Source organism: Polistes canadensis, unplaced genomic scaffold, assembly GCF_001313835.1.
Source record: "Polistes canadensis isolate GaletaPanama2010 unplaced genomic scaffold, ASM131383v1 scaffold_136, whole genome shotgun sequence".
Taxonomy (NCBI): Eukaryota; Metazoa; Arthropoda; class Insecta; order Hymenoptera; family Vespidae; genus Polistes; species Polistes canadensis.
In genome coordinates, this window is record NW_014569683.1 from 238,251 (window position 1) to 259,536 (window position 21,286).

The following is a 21,286-nucleotide window of genomic DNA, read 5'->3' on the forward strand; positions in this document are numbered from 1 at the left end:
AATCGGTTTTTTTACACGATCTTTGTCAATTTTGAATTCATTAAATACCATGTTTATGAGACTCTTGGGATAGTTATTATTCTTTAAAAGGGTCTCTATTTTTTCCTTATTTTCTCTGTGAAACTTCTTATTGCTTAATGTTAAAGCTCTGAATAGTAAACCTTTTATAGTTCCAATTTTTTGACTTAAAGGGTGGTTTGAATAGTAATTAATACATCTTCCTGAGCTTGTTGGTTTTATATACCAATTCGTTGATATGGTTCCGTCTTCATTTCTTATAACTGTTACATCTAAGAATGGTAATGTTCCGTTGTCTTCTATTTCAATAGTAAACTGGATCAATAAATAGTAAACTCAATAATTATATTCCTTTCTATACCAGTGTAACAAATTTAATTTTATAGCAATTGAATAAATCGAATTTTCGATATACCCTTATAAATTAAGATGTTACAATCGATCGGACAGATAAAATTAGAAATATTTTCTGATATATGGAAAAAAAAAAACACACACACACAAAGACAAAAAAAATAAAAAGAAAGAAGTCTGTAGATTCGAATAAGTTGGGGGGGGGGGGGGGGKGCAGGGTAATATCTTCGATTATTAGAGACGCCTATCGTCGTTTCCTATAGCAAGTTGCTAATTAGCACACCAGATGGACAGAACGTTTGCGGTAGTATTGGCTTAGTTAGCCAATAAGTCCTCCTCGTATATTGCGGTCACCGAGGGGGATTTAACGACGTTCCGTCGATCAGCCACTCTGGAGGTACCTCGTTTTCCAATCGACAATTTCTCTGCGGGGATGTTAGACCTCTTGGGGAAAGAAAGAAATAAAGAAAAAGAGCATTATCGAACTGGTAATTTGAACTCCACTTAATAGACCTAGAAAAAAAAAAAAAAAAATAAAGAAGAAAAAGAGAGAGAGAGAGAGAGAGAAAAAGAAACTAAAGGTTTTGTTTTGAAATAATCGTTATTAGAAATGTGTGCAAGAAGGTAATAAAGGTATAGAATAGAATTGGTCTATACAAATTGTTAATTTCACTCTCAACGCGTTTTTAACACGAATTTCTTATTACGTTGAAATATTATTTACAAGTGATACGTTTAAACGTTTAATCGTATGTAACGTATTTATCATACTGAACGTTTGAATGTAAATTCAAATAAGTAATAAAAGCTTATAAACATGATACAATAAAATATATAAATTATTTAATACCAATAGTGTGTAGTTAACGATTATTATTAGAACATAAACAAGATGTGTTCTATGATACATATCTTCACAACATAGTATCGAAAAATTGACAAAAGCCAAAAAATGTATTATAAATTACACTATATATAATTACATGATTCAATAATAATTCTAGTTCCATCGGTAACCTGTTAAAATGTCATTTCAAAGTGTTTCCGTTCGAACAATTGTTATTAAATGAGAAACGAATAAAAAAAAAAAGAAAAAAACAAATATTACCTAGGTATCGAAAAATGGGTATTATAAAAGAAAAAATAAATTGCAATATATCTGTGTGTCACCGTTATTGAAACTTGTAAAGAATTTCATTATCGAGCCAGTGTCGAAATATCTGTAGTTCTTGATTGGTAACATTGAGTGTGTGAGAATAAGAGTGAGTGAGAGAGAGAGAGAGAGAGAGAGATCGGGGGACGAATGTTTAGGAATGCATTAACGACGGATTCGCGAGGATGGATGGAATGTGGAGAAGGATTTAGGTTCCGGTTGGTCGCCGTGTGTAGCCGTCGGCTATATGTCCACTACGAAATCGATAATTTCGGTTTAATTAGACGACATTCCGATCGCCATTAAGAAGCTGCAGCACGCGAGGTTCGAACGTTTCGCGTTTTCGAATAGGAAAACGAATGGTTAGGATAGTACCTTTCTCTTTCTCTCTCTTTCTCTATTTCTTTCTTTTACTTTTTCTTTCTTTCTTTTTGCTGATACGTCGTCCTACTCGACGAGGATAACGAATAGAACGAGTTCAAAGAAAAATAAAGAAAAAGATAGAAAGAGTTAACTCTTGTGCGAAAGGGGATCCTAGATTATACGCCGGACGTTAAAACGGCTTCGAAATAGTTTCCTGAACTAATTTACTCTATCTCATGTTCGTTCCTCTTTCAGGACAACGACAAGGAAAAGGTCAACTACGACTATGGTGTATGTGTCCTCCTACTGGACGATCTCTTTCCTCTTTATCTTACCTTCATGACAACTCCTAATAAGAAAAATCGTTTTGCTCGTTAACAAGACGTTTCAAACGTTAACTATACTTTTTACGTATCATATATTAAATAAAATTACTTTTCAAATATTCATTTTTTTACTTTATATTATGATACGACATTATTATTCTATGGAATTATTTTATTATACATTTCTTTTTTTTACTACGTTTTTTCTTTTTCATTCAATTATACTTTTACGTCTCATATTAAAAATAATTGCTTTTCTAATAATATATATATACATATTAGATTTTTTGTATTTCATATATTGATACGATATTATTATAAAATGAAATTATTTTATTATACATTTTTTTCTTTTTATTACGTTTATTTCATTAAGAATCATCCCCAGTTTGCTTGTAACATCAGTTAAAAGATATTCTGTATAATTGTTTAAATTAATATTGTTCGAATATATTTAAATTAATTATTAATTATATTTTTTACACTATATGCAAATAAAAAATATTTCAGTTATGAAATAAAATAGTATTTAATTAGCAAGTGTAAATTATTAATAATAATTCAATGCTCTCGGATATTAAAATTAATGATATTTAATAATAAAAATGATACAATACAGAGTGTCATTTGTTTCTCTATTGAAAAATGTTATTCGTGATAAAAAAAAAATGTGAACTTAATTGAACTAATCGATAATCTCGTTTCTTACAGGTGTTAGTTTATCCTCCGTGAAAGCGATACTCCGGCAAGGAGTAATCATCGAAGTACATGAGAAAAGGACATGAACTACTCGCAAGGTAAGTCAACATAATTTAAACCTTGCTCTACTTACAAAGTAGATGTAATATATGAAGGAATGTAAGAGGATTCATATGTGTGTACGATAATGCAAATGTATATGAGAAAATATACGTACTTTCACGAATGTGTGTACAGAAATTGTTCAAGTAATAAACATGAAAATAAATATTGACTTAAGAAGATGCAAGTTTATCTGCAATAAGTTTGCATAACGATTTAGATAAAAAGTTATCTCGATCGATATAGAAGATTGGAATAATAAAAAACAAATATTTGCATTAATCTTATAAAATAATTCATAATTATGCTATTTTTTTTTTATGGTAAAAGTCCTATTGCAAGGCGAAAAGATCATATTTCTCCTAAATATTTTCAATCATTTCTATCGAATATAATAAAATTCAATACGTTTCAATTATTTAAAATGTAAACCCTAAAATATCCACAAATAAGAATAAATGAACTTATATGACTTTAACAAAAAGGAAAAAATTTAAATTAAGGAATTTTCATTCTTTTAACAATATTAAAAAATTATCATAATTCCTAAATCAATATAATAGAAATTTCCTATGACAATATTAAAACCCAGAAATATCAATAATCAAATTCTATAGAAATAAAAGAATATAATTCTTAATTCCATTGAGAAGTTTATAAAATTAAAAACTAATCCGATAATCATCTATAAACATTCTATAAGAAAACACACACACATACACAGTATCTCATTTCTTTCATTATTTAATTCTAAATTAATAAATTCTAATTCTCCAAACAATATAGAAAAATTCATTAAAAAATGAATATAAAAATAATCCTAATCCTAAAATCAGAATAATAGAAATTTCCTATGAAAATGAAAATCCAATAATACCAATAATCAAATTCTACATAAGTAAAAGAATATATTATAATTCTCAAATACATTTAAAAGTTTAACATTAAAAACTAATTCGATAATCTTCTATAAAATTTCTATAAGAAAACAGTATCTCATCTCTTTTATTATTTGATTCTTAGTTAATAAATTGTAATTTTCCAAACAATATAGAAAAATTCATTAAAAAATAAATATATAAAAATAATCCTAATCCTAAAATCAGTATAATAGAAATTTCCTATGAAAATATTAAAACTTAAAAATACCAGTAATCAAATTCTATATACAAATAAAAGAATATAATTCTCAAATACATTCAAAAGATTAACATTAGAAACTAATTCGATAATGTTGTATGAATATTCTATAAAAAATCACACGAAGTATCTCATTTTTTTTATTATTTAATTCTAAATAAATAAATTCTAATTCCCCAAACAATATAGAAAAATTCATTAAAAAATAAATATATAAAAATAATCCTAATCCTAAAATCAGTATAATAGAAATTTCCTATGAAAATATATTAAAACCCAATAATACCAATAATCAAATTCTACACAAGTAAAAGAATATATTATAATTCTCAAATACATTCAAAAATTTAACATTAGAAATTAATCCGATAATCTTCTATAAACATTCAATAAGAAAACACTCTCACAAATATTTCATTACACAATGTTTTTAAGCATATAGGTAAAAAGGGGTTGAAACCTAGTAAGAATAGAGAGAAATAGAAAGATAAATAGAGAAAGAGATAAAGATAGATAGATAGATAGATAGATAGATAGAAAGACGAAGACGATAGCACGCGAGCAGAGGGTTGAAACAGTTCGGAAATTCACTCAACTAATCAAATACCGCTAAAACCGCTAAATAAGTTAGGTTAGCAATCTACGTGCCTTGAATGGCAACTTCGAACTACCAGCACTGCGGCTGCGAAGCGCGTAAATGCTCGCGACTGCTGCCGCAATCCGCACGCCTTCGTCTTCTCCAACTATCATCCCCCTATTCCTCTACCTATTTCTCTTTCTCTATCCCTCTTCTTCTTCTTCTTCTTCTTCTTCTTCTTCTTCTTCCTCTCTCTCTTACTCTCCTTGTACCTCGTATCTATCCACGAAATCCTTTAACGAGAAGCGAAGGGCTACTTCGAATCGTTCGACGTGCTCGTTCCGCTCTTCGACCGCACGCGGTACTTCGCGAAGTGAATTTACGATTCCGCAAGGATAGAGAAAGAGAAATAGAAATGGAAAGAGAGAGAGTGAGAGAGAGAGAGAGGAAAGCAAAGAGACGATCAATCGAAACGACATTATCCCAACGTACCACAAAATTTCTCTAAGTGATTCCTATTTCATAGAATATTATTGAAAATTATCGAACTTACTATAAATCGATATTTTATACGAATAGATATTTATTTAATTACTTCTACTTTTTCTCTCTTTTTTTTTTTTTTAATTTTACCATTGATTTGAATTGAATTTTACCAACAATTACCCATTTGTCTGAATATTTTTATAGAAAATGTTTGTAATAATGATTCAATTAATGCAAGTAATACACGTTTACATTTTTCCGATTTTCTCAGTCTTTTTTTTATTTAATCACTGTACTGTTTTACAAGGAGACGGTCAGTGAGACCCACCTCAGATTTTTTTCAAATTTTTCATACTTATAGTATTCCATGAGAAAATTCATTTTGCTGAAAACTAGTCGTAGATAAGTATTCGTTTGCGAAAAAATGCGAATTGAAATTTCACATAGATACGTTTTTTTTTGGCTGTAGTAGTGTAGTGTGTGTATTTTGACATCGCCAATACCTATATCTTATCTTGACAACGCTAACAAGTATATTTACCTTTCTATCTTTCTTTTTCTCTTCATTCTTTTCCTTTTCTTTCTTTTTCTTTGCTGTCTTATTTCTTTTTTTCGGTATTGTGAAGTAAGCTTAATAAATTTTTTGTTTATTATTTTAAGAGTATTTTCTAATAATTTTATAGGAAATATAATCTGAACCTTTATAAATAGATTTATAACTCGATATGGTATTTTACACGTAGATAAAAGAGTGTACTTTAATTTAATATAAAAATCATTAAAATCCAGTTGCTAAAAGTATAAAAAATATTTACCAAAACTTTTCAAAGAAATGGCAAAGATGCACAATTTTCAGAATTGCATTCTCTGACATTTTATGAACATTTGCAGATTAATTTATAACTCGATATGGTATTCTACGCATAGACAAAAGAGTGTATTTTAATTTAATATAAAAATCATTAAAATCCATTTGCTAAAAGTATAAAAAATATTGACCAAAACTTTTCAAAGAAATTGCAAAGATGCACAATTTGCAGTATTGCATTCTCTGACATTTTATGAACCTTTGCAAATTGATTTATAACTCAATAAGTTATTATACGCGTAGACCAAAGAGTGTACTTTAGTTTAATATAAGCTTCATTAAAATCTATTTACTTTTAGTATAAAAAATATTTACCCGAACTTTTAAAAAAATCTGAGGTTGGACTTACTGACCGTCTCCTTGTTAGTATGTCTTAGTATCGATATAGTTTTTAATAAAAAAATACTTTAATTATTATGCTGATCAATAAATAATATTTAATAAATGTAAATACAACATATATAGTCACATAATGTGGATTTGGGTATAATATTTAATTATAATAGTAAGAGAGTTTGAATATTGAGAAATGTTATTTCTATAGAATTCTCTTAGTATCATAAATTAATCCAACAATAATTGATGTTATCTCCAAATTTACCTGTGTATTATATCACATTAAAAATCAATTGCATACGAATAAATTATTTCTTTTTAAATCCTGGAATTTAATGAAAGTATATGAATAATATTTGAAAGAAAATTTGTGGTACACGTTCAATGGCTACACGAAATACACGAATGAATTATATGGATATTTCGAAATATAAATTCATTCAGATATTTGAAATCCTCTTTTATTTAGCCGTACCTAATAATTATCTGAATACTTGACATTATCTTATCCTTTTGCCTATCAATTATAAAAATGCTACCTAAAATAACATTGAAAATCAATCATATACGAATAAATATAATAGTTTTAACATGAATTGTATGACATTATATAATCCTTTCTAATAAAAAAGATATTTATGTAATAATATTTAAATCAATTTATAAAATACACATATTATACATTATTCAGATATTTAAAGTCCTCTTTTATCTACTGATACCACAAATTATATGAATAATTGACATTATCTTATCATTTACCAGTTCATTATAATAATGCAACTTAAAATACATTGAAAATCAATCCTTATACGAATAAATTGATTGAAATTGTTCTAATTCAAATTGAATGACATTGAATGATCATTTTTCTTTTTAAAAAAAAAAGAAAGAAACAGAATTTATGATAATGTTAGAACGAATACATAAAATACACTTATACGTCATTTAGATATTTGAAGTCGTTATTTATCTTACCCATGCCACAAATTTTTTGTTCAATAGTTGACGTTATCTCGTCGCTTACCTGTCTACCATGCTGAAACAGGGAACGTGAAACACACCAATAATGCTTAAGCATCTTTCTAGGTATTTTCATGTAAATGCATCCTTGAGCTGGCCATTAGGTGAGCTACAGACGAGTGGCTTCGAAAACGACAGAAAGAGAAAGTAAAAGAGAGAGAGAGAGAGAGAGAGAGAGAATATGAAAGAAAGAAAAAAAAAGAAAAGTAGGGGTCTTTACAACGGACACTGAACCATTCGCGTTCTTTGTCTCTTTTTCTCTCTCTCTCTGTCTCTCATTGACTTTTATATACGTGTATACATACATGAATAAACCTAAATGCATCTACACGGTACACGTATACATATACATACGATCTCTTTCGTCTTTCATTCGCCGTTTTACGAGGGGTCGTGTCTGAAAGGAACCGAGCATACAAATTAGCTCGATCGTTAGTAAAATCCATACTAACTAGACATAAAATCTCATTGGAGAAAATAAGACCAGCAGCCCTTTTTTTATTTTCCCTTYTTTTTTTTTTTTTTTATTATTTTACTATTAACTTTTTTTTGGCGTCTATTAATGTTTACTTTTATTTATGCTATATCTTCCCTTTTTATAATCTTAATTTTAATTTCTTATTTTTTTTTTTTTATCGGCGTGGTTTGAATAAACGGATAAAAAAAGAAAAGATGATGGAAATATCAGTTGTTCTATGTTAATGCTAACAAGTATTCTTTTGTATCATATTCTTTTGATTTTTTCCTTTATTATCTTTTGATTCTTTCTATATTTCTATCTTTCTTTATACTTATATAAAGCTTTTTCCTTTGCACGAAGTTACGATTTTTGAATATATTTCAAGTATCTCACTTAATGTCTAGCTAGTTAAAAGAATCCTTCCTGCGATATCTGCATGTCTTTCTTTATCTAAGAATCGAAACGTAGAAATTGTTATGATGTTGTTTAAGTGACAGAGAGAGAGAGAGAGAGAGAGAGAGAGAGAGAGAGAGAGAGAGAGATAAAAATAAATAGAAAAAGACACTCAAGAATATTCTCGCAAAAGCTCAATTTACATCTTTCAATTTACAGCTTCTTTACTATACTCGAGTAGGAACGTTATTTTATACTGAGATATGCAATGAATTATTTATTGATCGGAGTATCTTCTGATTATATTTTGTTTTTTTTGTTTTTATTATTGTTTCGTTACATCAATCAGATATTCTATTTAAAGGTATACAGAAAAGAAATAAGATATTCTTATTATCGAAGTATCTTTATATTATATTTATATATTTATTTTCTAACAATTTTATCTTTTAATGTTAATGAATTATGAGCTGAGTTAGTTAATGGTAGAATAGAATCCTCTCTCTCTCTCTCTCTCTCTTTATCTTTTGAATTATTAACTGAATTAAATATTTATTTGACAATTAAAAGGGGTGTCGTAAACGACTAGCACCTGCTAAGATTCGATATTTAAACGAACATTTAGTTATTTGTTGAATTTCTTTGTAATATTTGAAACTATCCAACGTCGTGATGACGAAGATAATGATTGGGTGTTAATAAGAATGTTTATTTATTTAAATTACCTTGTCCTTTTTGTTTAATATTATTCATGGAAGTATTTGTCACGGTTAAACTCATGAAATTTGATAAGTTTTTATTTGAAAAATGAAATAATTATAAGATTCGTAGGTTAACAACGAGAAACTTTTAAACTTTGGTATTATATATTAATACGTATGAAATATTTCTGACACAGAAGTAGGATTAAATATTTTGCATACTTTAAATCCTCGATAAAATTTTCATCATATGAAATACGAACGATACGTAATATCATATTCATTTGAACGTTATACGAATGCCGAATTAATATGGACTTTTTAATATCTGCTTATTTATGTTTATCTCCTTCTAACAATAGCACCTCGATGTTCGTTATTTATAATCCTATTATTATTTAGAAATTATTCATATTGCATACTAACCTATAATAGAATTCGTAAAAAAAGAACATTTTTAAATTTATAATTTCCAAATTCGTTTAATTTACGTTACACGATCAAAACGTTTTTTCATTATAAAACAATAATACAAAATACAATTAAAATCAAACATAATAATATTAAAGAAGAGAGAAAAAGACAGCTCATACAAAGAAAAAATTAAATCTCTTAAATTAGGAATATCAAGGGTACAAAATAAATACAAAAGAACAAATTTCGACAAAAAGAAAACGTGGAGGAAAATAAAAAAAAAGAAAATAGTAATACAAAAAAAAAAAAACGAAGTAACGAATTTAGGCTCTTTAAATCATCGTCAAAATCAATTCTCGTTTTTAAACGCATGGCCAATCGAGCGAGAGGAAAACCCAGGACCTTTTCCCTTCTTTCTTTTACCCTTTAACGTAATTACAAAACTCGTTCTCCGTTGAAATCAAAAAAACGATCTCTCTCTCTCTCACTCACTCACTCACTCTTTCTCTTTCACTTCGGAAAACTACCCCTCGTTCTTTTTTCTCTTTTTTTTTCCAACGCGTACCAGGACGGATATTTATTCAGACGATTGCTTTAAATCGTGACCGGGTCCCTCTCGCAACGCTCAATTTATCGAGGCGAATCGTTTTCGACGAGTCGCGATGCCACGTCGATTAATTAAATCCATCCTACCATTCATCCCTCTACCCCTCCCCCCTCCCCTCCCCCCCTCCTTCCATCTCACTCCCTCGCACTCTTTTTTTCCTTATTCGCAAAACAATCGTTGCGTAATATCGAAAAATGGCCCTCCCCTTGCCCACCACCACCACCATCAACACCACCACCACCACCCCCAATGTTCGATGTTTATAGAACAAAATTTTTTCCCGTTGCATCGAGCAAGCAGTCAAACGAAAAAGGGCTATACAATAATAAATAATAATAATATTCGAGCGAATGAGTGAAGGAAAACCTAAATAGGGGTCTGAGAAAAGAGTAAAGTGGGAAGGAGAGAAAGGAAGAAGAAAAAAGTGAAAAAAAAAAAAAAATAAATGAGAAGAAAGTAAAAAGGTTCGCTGAGATGAAAGAAGAGAATCGAAGAGAGGTAGCGTAAAGTTGAGGTAAGGGATGGTTTGGGGAGAGGGATTAGAAGGGAACTACCCCTCTACACTTTCTCTCTCTCTCTCTCTCTCTCTCTCCCTCTTTCTGCACTTTTGCTAACCATCCGGCTTATATATTGTAAATACCAAGTAATCTGATGACCTCCCGACGACGACGGTACCTTCATTACCGGCAGAGTACCATTGTTCCGTTGGTATAATTGAATTCCCAAGGCGACCGCTCTCTGCCGTAGGCAAGCACCCCTCCATCTAACCACCCTCTTCTTCATCCTCTCTCTCTCACTGTCTGTCTGTCTGTCTGTCTATCTCTTTCAGGACAGGAACGACTCAAGGGAAGTACCGATTCTGCTAGCAAATTCTACGAAACCCTGATTTACCAGCATTCAGCCGCGAATAATGCGATTCGCGAAAACCACGTTGGACCTTACTCCCTTCAATACCTTCCTCCACTTCCTCCACCTCCTCTTCCTCTTATTCTTCTTCCGTTATTCCTCTTACTTGAACGAAGTCATCTTAGAAAGGGCAAATGCTCGTCGCCAATTTCGAACGACCTAGACGATCTTTCATCCTTCCATATCTCTCTCTTTCTCTCTCTGTCTCTATTCTTACTTCTCATTCATACACACGTACGTACTAACACTGACTAAAGTTCCCTTTACATTGCCCATCTTCTTCGAACATCCGGAAGACAACTTGGACGTGGCTTATGTACAAGCACTAACTTGATTCTAAGGAATCGAACATTACGAGCACTTTAGATCGAATGTACTACAGCATTTAGGTGTTTTATTTGATACGAAGAAACATTAAATGGATTATTGATATTGGATTGAAATTTTCAAATATATTGACGTTTTTATAATGATGTTTTGTAACATCGAAATATATGATAAAAATGAACAATCGAAGTTTAAATGAAATAACTCTGATGGGATCTTGATACAAATCAATAACATTTTATGATTTATTTCAGATTGTTATTTAATACAGTAACCAAAAATAAAAGAAGAAAGAAAGAAAGAAAAAGAGAAAAAGAACAAAAATGATAAATAATAATCTAGGTCAATTGCGTTCAATCGAAAATGACGACCAATTAGTTTATCGCATATCAATATAGATAACGATTAAAACGGCATTTGAAATTCTTCCGATTATGAACAGAAGCGTGATATACAAAATTTGGGTCAACATCGATGTAATTGTTAATTATATCAACGAGAATGAAAAGCCGATAAACGTAATATAACAAGCCATGAGATTTTTCCCTTCATTCGAGTCGGCAATTAAAAGCCACGGAATTTACGATCACCTTTAGGAAATATATAACGCGTTGGTAAATAATTTCATAGGTCAATTCGAACGAACCGAAATGATACGACAAGTGATTCTGATTATGCTCGTAACGTATTTACGAGGATATTTCGATGGGTATTTATTGATGTCGTTAAACGTATCCTGATAGATCCTCTCAATCCATGAAACTACTATTCCGTAAGTAAAAAAGCACATTTTAATGATCAATTAATTTCTTCGATCCAGTGTCTCGTTGGTTGACATATCACACATATCGTTATTTGTGATTTGTGATCTTGGAGAGAGTAAGAGAGAGAGAGAGAGAGAGAGAGAGAAGGGTGAAGGCGACAGACCGTAACGTCCCCAGGACACCCTAGGTGATCCTGCATCTGAGCGTTCTGACGTCATCCTCCTGATGCTTACGATCATCGGTGGCCAGTGGCGCGTGTCGAGAACAAGGATTTGTGACAGGTTTGCGGCCAGGCTACTAGCCTTCTCTCACTATAGGTGTCTCCAACCCTGACAACGATTTAGTATTACGATTCTAATAAAGATAAGCTCGAAGAATACCACCTGGGGCCATTTTCAATCTACCTACTATAAATTCTACTCTCCCTTTTCTTAAAATCTTCAAGTCATTTTTTCATTTCTAATTGTATATATTTTATTTTAATATGATCATTTTTCCTTAATAATATTGTTTATCTTATCGTGAAAAAAGACACAATCCAAATTAATAATACAATTAATAGGAGAAATATCGAATGAATACAATAGTAAAGTTATTATCTCGAATATTTCCAGATTAGTATTGTTCGTAGAATGACGATAATGATGTTCTTAACTACGTTATCATACTTGTAGTCTCATGGGGAATCAATGGGTTGAAGTTAAGACGTTGATCCGAACCTCGATCAGGTAGTATAATGTTCTGGTGCTATGTAAGTAATCGCACAATTCGGTATCATAACGATCGTCTTGACACCTGTAAGGTCTTCTCTAAACTTTACCACCACCACCACCACCAACACTACCTCTACTTCGAACTACTTGATCAAGAATAACTTGAATTTACTTGATGAGAAGCCAACATCGAAAGGTAACTCCCATAAATCATAATTATAGCGTTGAGTTAAGCGACGTGTTAATCGCTGTCATCAGCAAGTTCATTTAACTGGTGTAAAGATTTCGTATGGGTTATCTATTTTTGAGATACGATCGATTGGTTAAGGTCAAAGGACGAGAGAACACACGTATATACATATACACATACCTATATACTAAACACAAATATACATATATATATATATATATATATATATATCTATACATATACATGAATATATCGACGTATGGAGTTCTGTTCGTCTCTGAGCTAATTTCCATTAATCTACCGCGAATCAAATCCACTATGAACGCATTGAAGCTTGCCATTCTCCTCCGAGACATTAACGCTGACCCTTCGAGGTCCGTATGTCTACTCTAATACACGATTACTAGCTTGCACACATTGACGGGAAACGTGAACGCGAGGGCACATTCACGGTCAGGGGGTGTCCTGTTCCCGTCATGACTGATGACCGGGCATTACGATTTGTCAATAACAATTGTCCCGAGCATAACCGGGTAGCGCAAACTGCAACTGATGGCCAACATCGATTGTCCACGTCGACGGTAACCGGTTCGATCGTCATCGCCTTCGATTTTGAACGTTAAAGAGGGACTGGAATAGCAGAAACAGCACCACCAGTACCAACAGTAACAAGAACAGAAGGATAGATGAGGAATAGAATGAGAAAACGTCTAAACTTTACTCAACGCAACTCTGACATTTTGATCGAGGATTAAATTCTATTCATCGATCCTATGCAAATTAATCGATAAATTCCATTTTGTTTATTTTAATAATTGATTAAGGTAATTATATATAAATGTTTACGATATTTTTATATTCGTTAAAATCGAACTAACCTTTTTATCGAATTAAAAAACTATATTGTATTACAAATAGATCAACAAAATTTGATTACATTAAACAGATTTGTTACGTCAGATTGTTCAACTTTTCAAGATATTCAAGTTAAAGAAAAATTATAATGGAAACGGGGTAGGAAATAAAACAAAGGTTTCCATTCACTTTCGTTGACGAATTCGAACTATTATATCTCCCTTTAAAGTTTTCAAACTTCTTTCGATCAAGCGAAGACAATAAAAAAAAAAAAAAAAGAAAGAACAAGTAACTAAACGAAAAGGCAAAGATAGAAATGAAAAGAGAAAGGAAGGAAAAAAAAGGGAAAGAAGATTCGGTGGTAGAGTCGCGGCAGGTAAAGTGGGAAGCACAGGTGGCCAGTAAGGAAACAATGGCGTTGTCTGCCAGCCATAACAATGTTAACAAAGCCCGTTAGTTCCATTCATAGTCCGGGGGTAGAAAAAGATGAAACGTTGACGCACCATCCATAGGGTCACGAGAGAGATAAAAAGAGAGATTGTAGATAGAAAAAAAAGAGAGAGAGAGAGAGAGAGGAAAGGAGAGAGGACAATATAAAGAGAAACAGTTTTCACTGGAGCACTGTTTCACTAATATTTTTTTCCTTTTTTCTTCTTCATCTTTTCTCTCTCTCTCTCGCTCACTCTCTTTCCGTGTTCTTTTTTACTTCCCTACCTTTCTAACAGTTCTTATTCTTTTCTTTTTTTCCTATTTCTATTTTTTTTCTTACTACTGAAAAATAATGTAGTTTATTTTAATGAGGCTCTCTCTTGCCTTTCCGCGGTCTTCGTTGCTAGCGTCATTCTACGTGTTTCTACTCTTTTGTTTTATTTCTTTTCCCTCCTCCCCTCTTTCTCCTCCACAACCACCTCCTCCTGTCTCTCTTTTTCTGTTTTTCTATCTCGTACAATTTTTTTTTCCCCCCAAATAGAGGTGAGCAAAAATATCAGGCACAACCCCCTCCCCCCTTTTTTCTTTTTTTTCCTTTTCGTCCCTCCCTCCCTCCCACCGTTCTTCATTCCTTCCTTCCTTCCTTCCTTCCATCCATCCTTCATTCCATCTTTCCATCTTTCTTCGACCCAGATTTCTCGGGTTTAAAACAGAAAGCCGGTTGCGATCATTGAACTACCGATGTTGGATCCTTGTACGTTTCATTTTCTCTAATTAAAAACGGCAAAGCGTGTTGAGCGGCTCTCATTAGTACGAATCTTATTCAATATATTCCCCTACCCCACCAACCCCAACCACCCCTTATGTTTCAATTTTTTTTTTTCTTTCTTTTGATCTTTCTTTCTTTCTTTCATTCTGTTTCGTTACTTTTCTACATCCCTTTCTCTCGTTTTTTTTTCTTTTTTTGCTGTTTTTCTTTCTTGGGGATATTAATTTTTATTTGGATTTTTAAATTTTCTTTTTATTCGAATTAATACTAAAAACACAAATTAAAGTAACGAGATTGAAATACGTGCTCGCGTTCTGTAAATAATAATTAATATACATTAATGAAAAAAAGAAAATAATAATAATAACAAGACAATATTATAATATTGTCTTGTGATATTACGTGGGAATTAAAAAATAATTAATTAACACTTGTATCCTTGATGAAATAATTATACTTGACGTTAACTAAAAATTGCATAAAGATTTTATAGTCATCGAAAAAAAATGGGCTAACGTTTTATTCAGAAAAATGATAATATTAAAATTCGATTTTACTTGCGAATAATAAAAATCGAGACGTTATATATATCCTTTAAAATATTGTACTAATTATTATAATCAATGATTTTTCTAAGTTTTATAATATGAAGTTATAAACTACCATGAAATTAGATTCTTCTAATTGAAACTTAAGAATAACGTGTTGTTGGTTAACTAATATAAGAATAAAGTAGTAAAACGTTAGAAAGTAGTATTTTGAATCATGTCTGTATGGAAATTAACGTTCGTCAGTGAGGAAAGGAGTGGCTGTAGAGAAAAGTTGAGACGTGCAGAAGAGCCGCCATTGAATTAACTTCATTCACCAAATTGCTCTCGCATTATGCTGGATCACGTCTGAGATAACCTCCTGCTTCCTCTTCGACCTCTTTAAGACGACCCACTGATCCTCCTCTCTCTCTCTCTCTCTCTCTTTCTCTCTTTCTATTTTTCTTTCATTTTTTTTCATTTATTTTCTTCTTATTTTCCACGACAAAGACGATCTCACTTCAAAGCTAATCGAAATTCGCACTGTTCTTTAGTTCAACAAATTATTACTAAACACAGCTTACTTTGATGTTATTCTTATCATATCGATTAGTATTAACCAATAAGAGTAACGTTGATTGTATTTGTCTCACTTCTAAATTTTGACTACTTTCACGTGGGTCATATTCAACCCATGTGGCTTAATTACATAGAAGAATTATCGAATATTCATTTAGAACAAAATGTTATAATACAGAATAAACTAAAAGTATTTAGATAATTTTAGAAATAAATGAACAATATTTTCGAGCACTTTCATGTTTCCACTTAATTTCATAATTTTATTGTACAATTTGACAAATAAATTATTCTTTAATTTATTTCTTTTCTTAAAAGTGTAACTTATGTATTTATCATCTATCAAATATTCTGACATTACTTTAATCAATTGAAATAATTTTGTTTTTTTGTATTCGTCTGATTTCTTTAAAACTTAAAGAAATACAATGAATTTTGAAATAATCGTAACCGGGCAAGTATATGTTTCGTTTTTATCAAAAGGTATATATTTTTTCGAATAGCATTCCTGAACGAACGTTCATCGAAATGATATTTTTCGTTGGACAGGATAAAATCCTTCGAGAATTTCCCAACGTGAACTGACGAGAAGTTAGTGTTATTACTGCCATTGAGGGTGTCCGGAAACGTCTCTTATGTACGGTCCTTAATTTACCCAAGAGCCTGAACGACGATCCTACGACGATTTAGGGCTACTCTCATTCTTTGAATTACTCTTAAACAAAGGTATAACGAATCTTTCTTATCTTTTCTTTTTCTAAGAGATGAGGAAAATTGTCCAAGATCATCGTTGGTAAAATGAATCATAATAATTCTTCGATGTTGCATCATTTTCGAGAAAATGATATCACTATAGTAAACTTTTAAAAAGAAAATTATCGAAAAGATCGAATAAATTATCATTTAGGTTATCTTTATTAAATTACAATGGTGGTGATACGATTTACTGTGATGTCATCAATTTTAATGTAATTCACAGAAGTAATCATGCACGAGAAATTGCATTTGTAAAATTTAACAAAAAAAATCTTTAATAAGATTAGCAAAATTATTATATCTTTTAATTTTTGTTTATAATACAAAAAGTAATATGGCTTCAATATTAACAACAACATAAAAATTTCGGATTACCGACTGTGTCGAAATTTTATAGGAATGCATGTAGTATTGGTAAAAAAATTGCACTATTAAATATATAATTATAAATTAAAATAGAAGATTACTTAACTGTTTACAAAAAAAATTACTATTTTAATTTGATCATACTGCTTTAGTATCATAGCAATAAATTATCCGTCAAAGAGTTGTTCAATATTTAATAACACAAATTATAGATGCAACAAAAATGAATATAACAATTTCAAAATATCATTTATTACTTTTCTATATCAATATTAAATTTCTGAAAAAAAGCATTAACACAATTGATGTATGATGTCAAAAAAATTTTGATGTTCATTTACCTGATATATAATAAATCTTAAAAGATATTTATTGTAATAAAATACGATGATAAAATAAATAGAAAAGAAGAAGTGAACTTTTAATTTTAATTTATTCAAATCATTTCAATTTACTTTTGTAGATTCGAATAAATTCATTGTAACAAGTAGAAAACGTACTATCGAACTTCTAATATTAACTTAAGTTTAACCATAGGTGCTTTTACTTGCCATTAAGATAGAACCAATGTAAGCTCGTAATGAAATCTAAATGATATCACTGCCGAGAGCGAGACGGAAGCAGAAGGTAAATGCGGTTGTCGTAAGGGCAGGTAACCTTATACGACTGGCCCTTATCGAGGCCAACGTGACGCGCATACTCGACCTGTCTTTTATTTTATCTGAATAATTTTTATACCCCCTTTTCTCTCTTATTCACCGAACAATTTTAACCAAACGTTAGATAACGTCGCAATTTAAATTCTCATTTTTATTTTATTTTTCTTTCCCTTTTTTTTTACAATTATTTCATCGAGACAATTCGTAATAAATCTTTTTTTCGATTGTTAGGGCATTTTACTAAATCATTTTTTTCGTTATTAATCATAACGACATTTTCTTCTTTTTTTTTTTTTTATTTACAAATGAGAAAAAAATGGTGCCGTTGTATTTAAAAAAAAAAAAAAAAAAAAATGAAAGAAAGAAAATGAAAAATTTTCTATATCGTTTTATCCTATGAAAATAAAATCGATAGTTTGAGGTTAGGTTGTCTCTTGATTGATAGGATTTAAAACAAAAAAGATTTTTTTTCTTTTTTTTTTTTTTTTCGTTATTACTCACAGCGCGACGTTTTTTATTTGCAAATGAGAGAATAAACTGGAGCGTTCTATTTCGGGGGAAAAAAAAAGAAAAAAAAAAAAAAAATAATAGAAGAAATCTCAATGAATTTTACGAAAGCAATGATCGATAGTATTTATCAAAGTTATTTCATCGTCATTACTCATAACGCGAGACATACATTTTTATTTATTTCATTTACAAATGAGGAAATAAATGGTGCCCCCTGTTGTATTTTCGAAAACTAAACTTAACTTAAAAAAAACAAAAAAATGAAAAAAAGTGAGAGAGAGAGAGAAGAAAATAAATAAATAAAATAAAAAAACAGGGTTCGATATCGTATATCCTGTAAAAAAAAAAATCCATCGATCATAGCTCGTTCGTGCCACGTTTACCTGACATTCATTTCACCGAGAAGATGACTACTCGCACATGGTAGTTTTTAGAATAGATGGTGATTTGGAAGGGTCACCTGGGAAACAAATAGAGTTTTTGATGACGTTGTTGGTGTAGGTAGATAGTTGGATAGCAAGCTGACTGACTGGCCTATAGAAGAATACGTGAAATTTTTGACGCATAGTACTCCCAGTTCGTACAATTAAATCGTCCAATCTCCATCGTGCACCAAACGCGACCCAATTTACTATAAATATGTATAGGTGAATGTTTATATCTGTCACTGTGTGTGTGTATGTGTATGTATGTATTCTCCTACCCTTTCTGACAACTCATCTCACACTCCTCTATACAATTCACCCTTTTGCCAATCGAACGCGACGATAATAGACGGCTTCAACTATCACGAATCAATTAACCATAGTTGACGCAGCGAAACCAAAGCGTCATTATCGATGTAGGCTAATGTTTAACGTTTCAAGCGAATCGTTTTAGAAATTCGTTGTTTCTAGTTTAGTGAATTGTAGTATTTTACGTTCATTTCAAATTATTTTTCTTTTCTATATACAATGTAACGTGATTTGTATATATATATATATATATATAATAATTCATTTTATGATTTTATTATAGATTTACTTTCTTATACGAGAATCCTAGTGTTGTAACGTTATTTTGTGTTGATAGTATCTTTCTATTGTGTTGAAAGTAACATTTGGTATTGTTATAATTTCGTTTTTGAATTAAAATATATTTTTTCTTGGATATACAATTAGATTAGAATAAATTATAATTGATTACAATAAATCGAATAAATCTTTTTCTATTTCTAAATAATTTTTTCTCAGCATTCGAAAAGACCAAGGACTCACATTTAATTTTGTTCTAATTTAAAATATTTATTATCTGGTATTCGAAAAATCTAGATGTGTTACTTTTATTTCATTTCCTGATTAGCAAAATTCTTCCTTACCATACGCAAAATCTATTACTGGTGTAACTCTTTTCCAGTAGTTTACATAAACAAAAATAATAAATCCTCTAATCAGAAATGAAACAAACTACGCGTGTCTTATCTTTGTTACTACAAATATAGTAAAGAGTAGTATAAACATGACTTCTCATTTTATGAAAAAGAAAAAAAAAGCAATGTTATACGCATATAACAAATACAATATAGAAAGATAACAATTAAATAAAACTGAAATAACTGAAAAAGAATCACTGTAACCTTCCTGACTAACACCAAAAAAAACAACAAATTATTTCATCGTCAAGCCAATAAAAATGTATACCAAACTACAAGAAATTAAACGATAATGTTAAAAAATAAATTGACACATATATTTATCAAATTCTTATTCAATATATTCTTATCGATAAAAACTTTTTTCGTTTCTTAGTATCTCGTATTTCAGGATTTTCCATGGGAAAAGGGTATCAAACGAATCAGCATTCCGAAAAGGGAAAGTTCCGCGTAAGCTTCGTGTTATACGATTTCTTTTAACTTCGACGAATAAGATTTATTCCTTCGAAGGTTCTTGTGATTCTACGTTGGATATGCGTCTTATTCTTCGCTAACCTCGATTGTTCTCTGTTTACTTACAATAAGACAATTCAATTTCACGCCCACGCGGATTCTGTTGGCTTCCTTCCTTCCTTCCTTCCTTCATTCCTTCCGGAATTCGACGTTTCCTTTCGATTCACGGCTACTTTTCAAGAGTAAGGAAACGACGATGAAGGGGGAGTAAGGGGGAAAATAAGGTAAAGAAAGAGATGGAAGTGTGTGAAAGAGAGAATGGGATTTTCTACTGACCTAAATGCACGCGTATTCCAATGTTTGCTGTGTTAGGTGGATAAAGTGAGACGATGATGCTAAACCAAAAGTAAGAGAATAATATTGAGTGTATCTATGTGTCTTTCTTTCTCTGTGTATGTGTGTATGCGAAATAGAGAGAGAGAGAGAGAGAGAATGGATGAGATGTAGGTACATTCTGCAATCTGCATATCGATTTTTCCTACAAAATGCGTTATTCATGAGAAAATGGATCGTACACGTGGAAACAGGGTGATCCGTGAGATCGCGATACCTCAAACCCTCCCATTTGAATCGGCAAGCGATCACCGAGACACGCCATCTTCTCGTTTTCTTTACTGTGAGAAGGGGAAAAAAGTAGATAAAGAATATCTCAAACGATGACCTTCGGACTCGGCCCTTCCCGAGAGACTCACTTATGGTCTTGTATTTTATTTTATTTCTAATTTTTTTTTTTTTCTTTTTTTTTTTTAATTTATGAACAGACGTGCAATGTATTATATGATTTGCGTAAAAGATTCTTATTATTTATAAATGTTAACTGAAAATGTTTTTTTATTCAAAATTATGATTGATGTGGTTTTGAATGATTGATGGCGAATGGAAAATTGTTTCAATACGACGTTCTGTAATATTTATTAAAATAAGTCGAATTTGAAAATCTTTGTTAGGATTCTTTTTTCTTTTTTTTTAACAGTTTAGATTATTAATAATTA

At 30.8% G+C, this 21,286-nt stretch overlaps 1 protein-coding gene across 1 annotated transcript in view; it reads left to right on the forward strand.

Moving 5' to 3' along the window:
• LOC106788347 (GATA zinc finger domain-containing protein 10-like) overlaps positions 1-21,286 on the forward strand; it is a 375,811-nt gene that overhangs the window by 226,460 nt on the left and 128,065 nt on the right. Inside the window, exon 2 of the mRNA XM_014751523.1 lies at positions 2,926-3,011. Coding sequence (XP_014607009.1) covers positions 2,996-3,011 — 16 coding nt within the window. The 5' untranslated portion in view covers positions 2,926-2,995. The remainder of the gene's footprint in view (positions 1-2,925; positions 3,012-21,286) is intronic.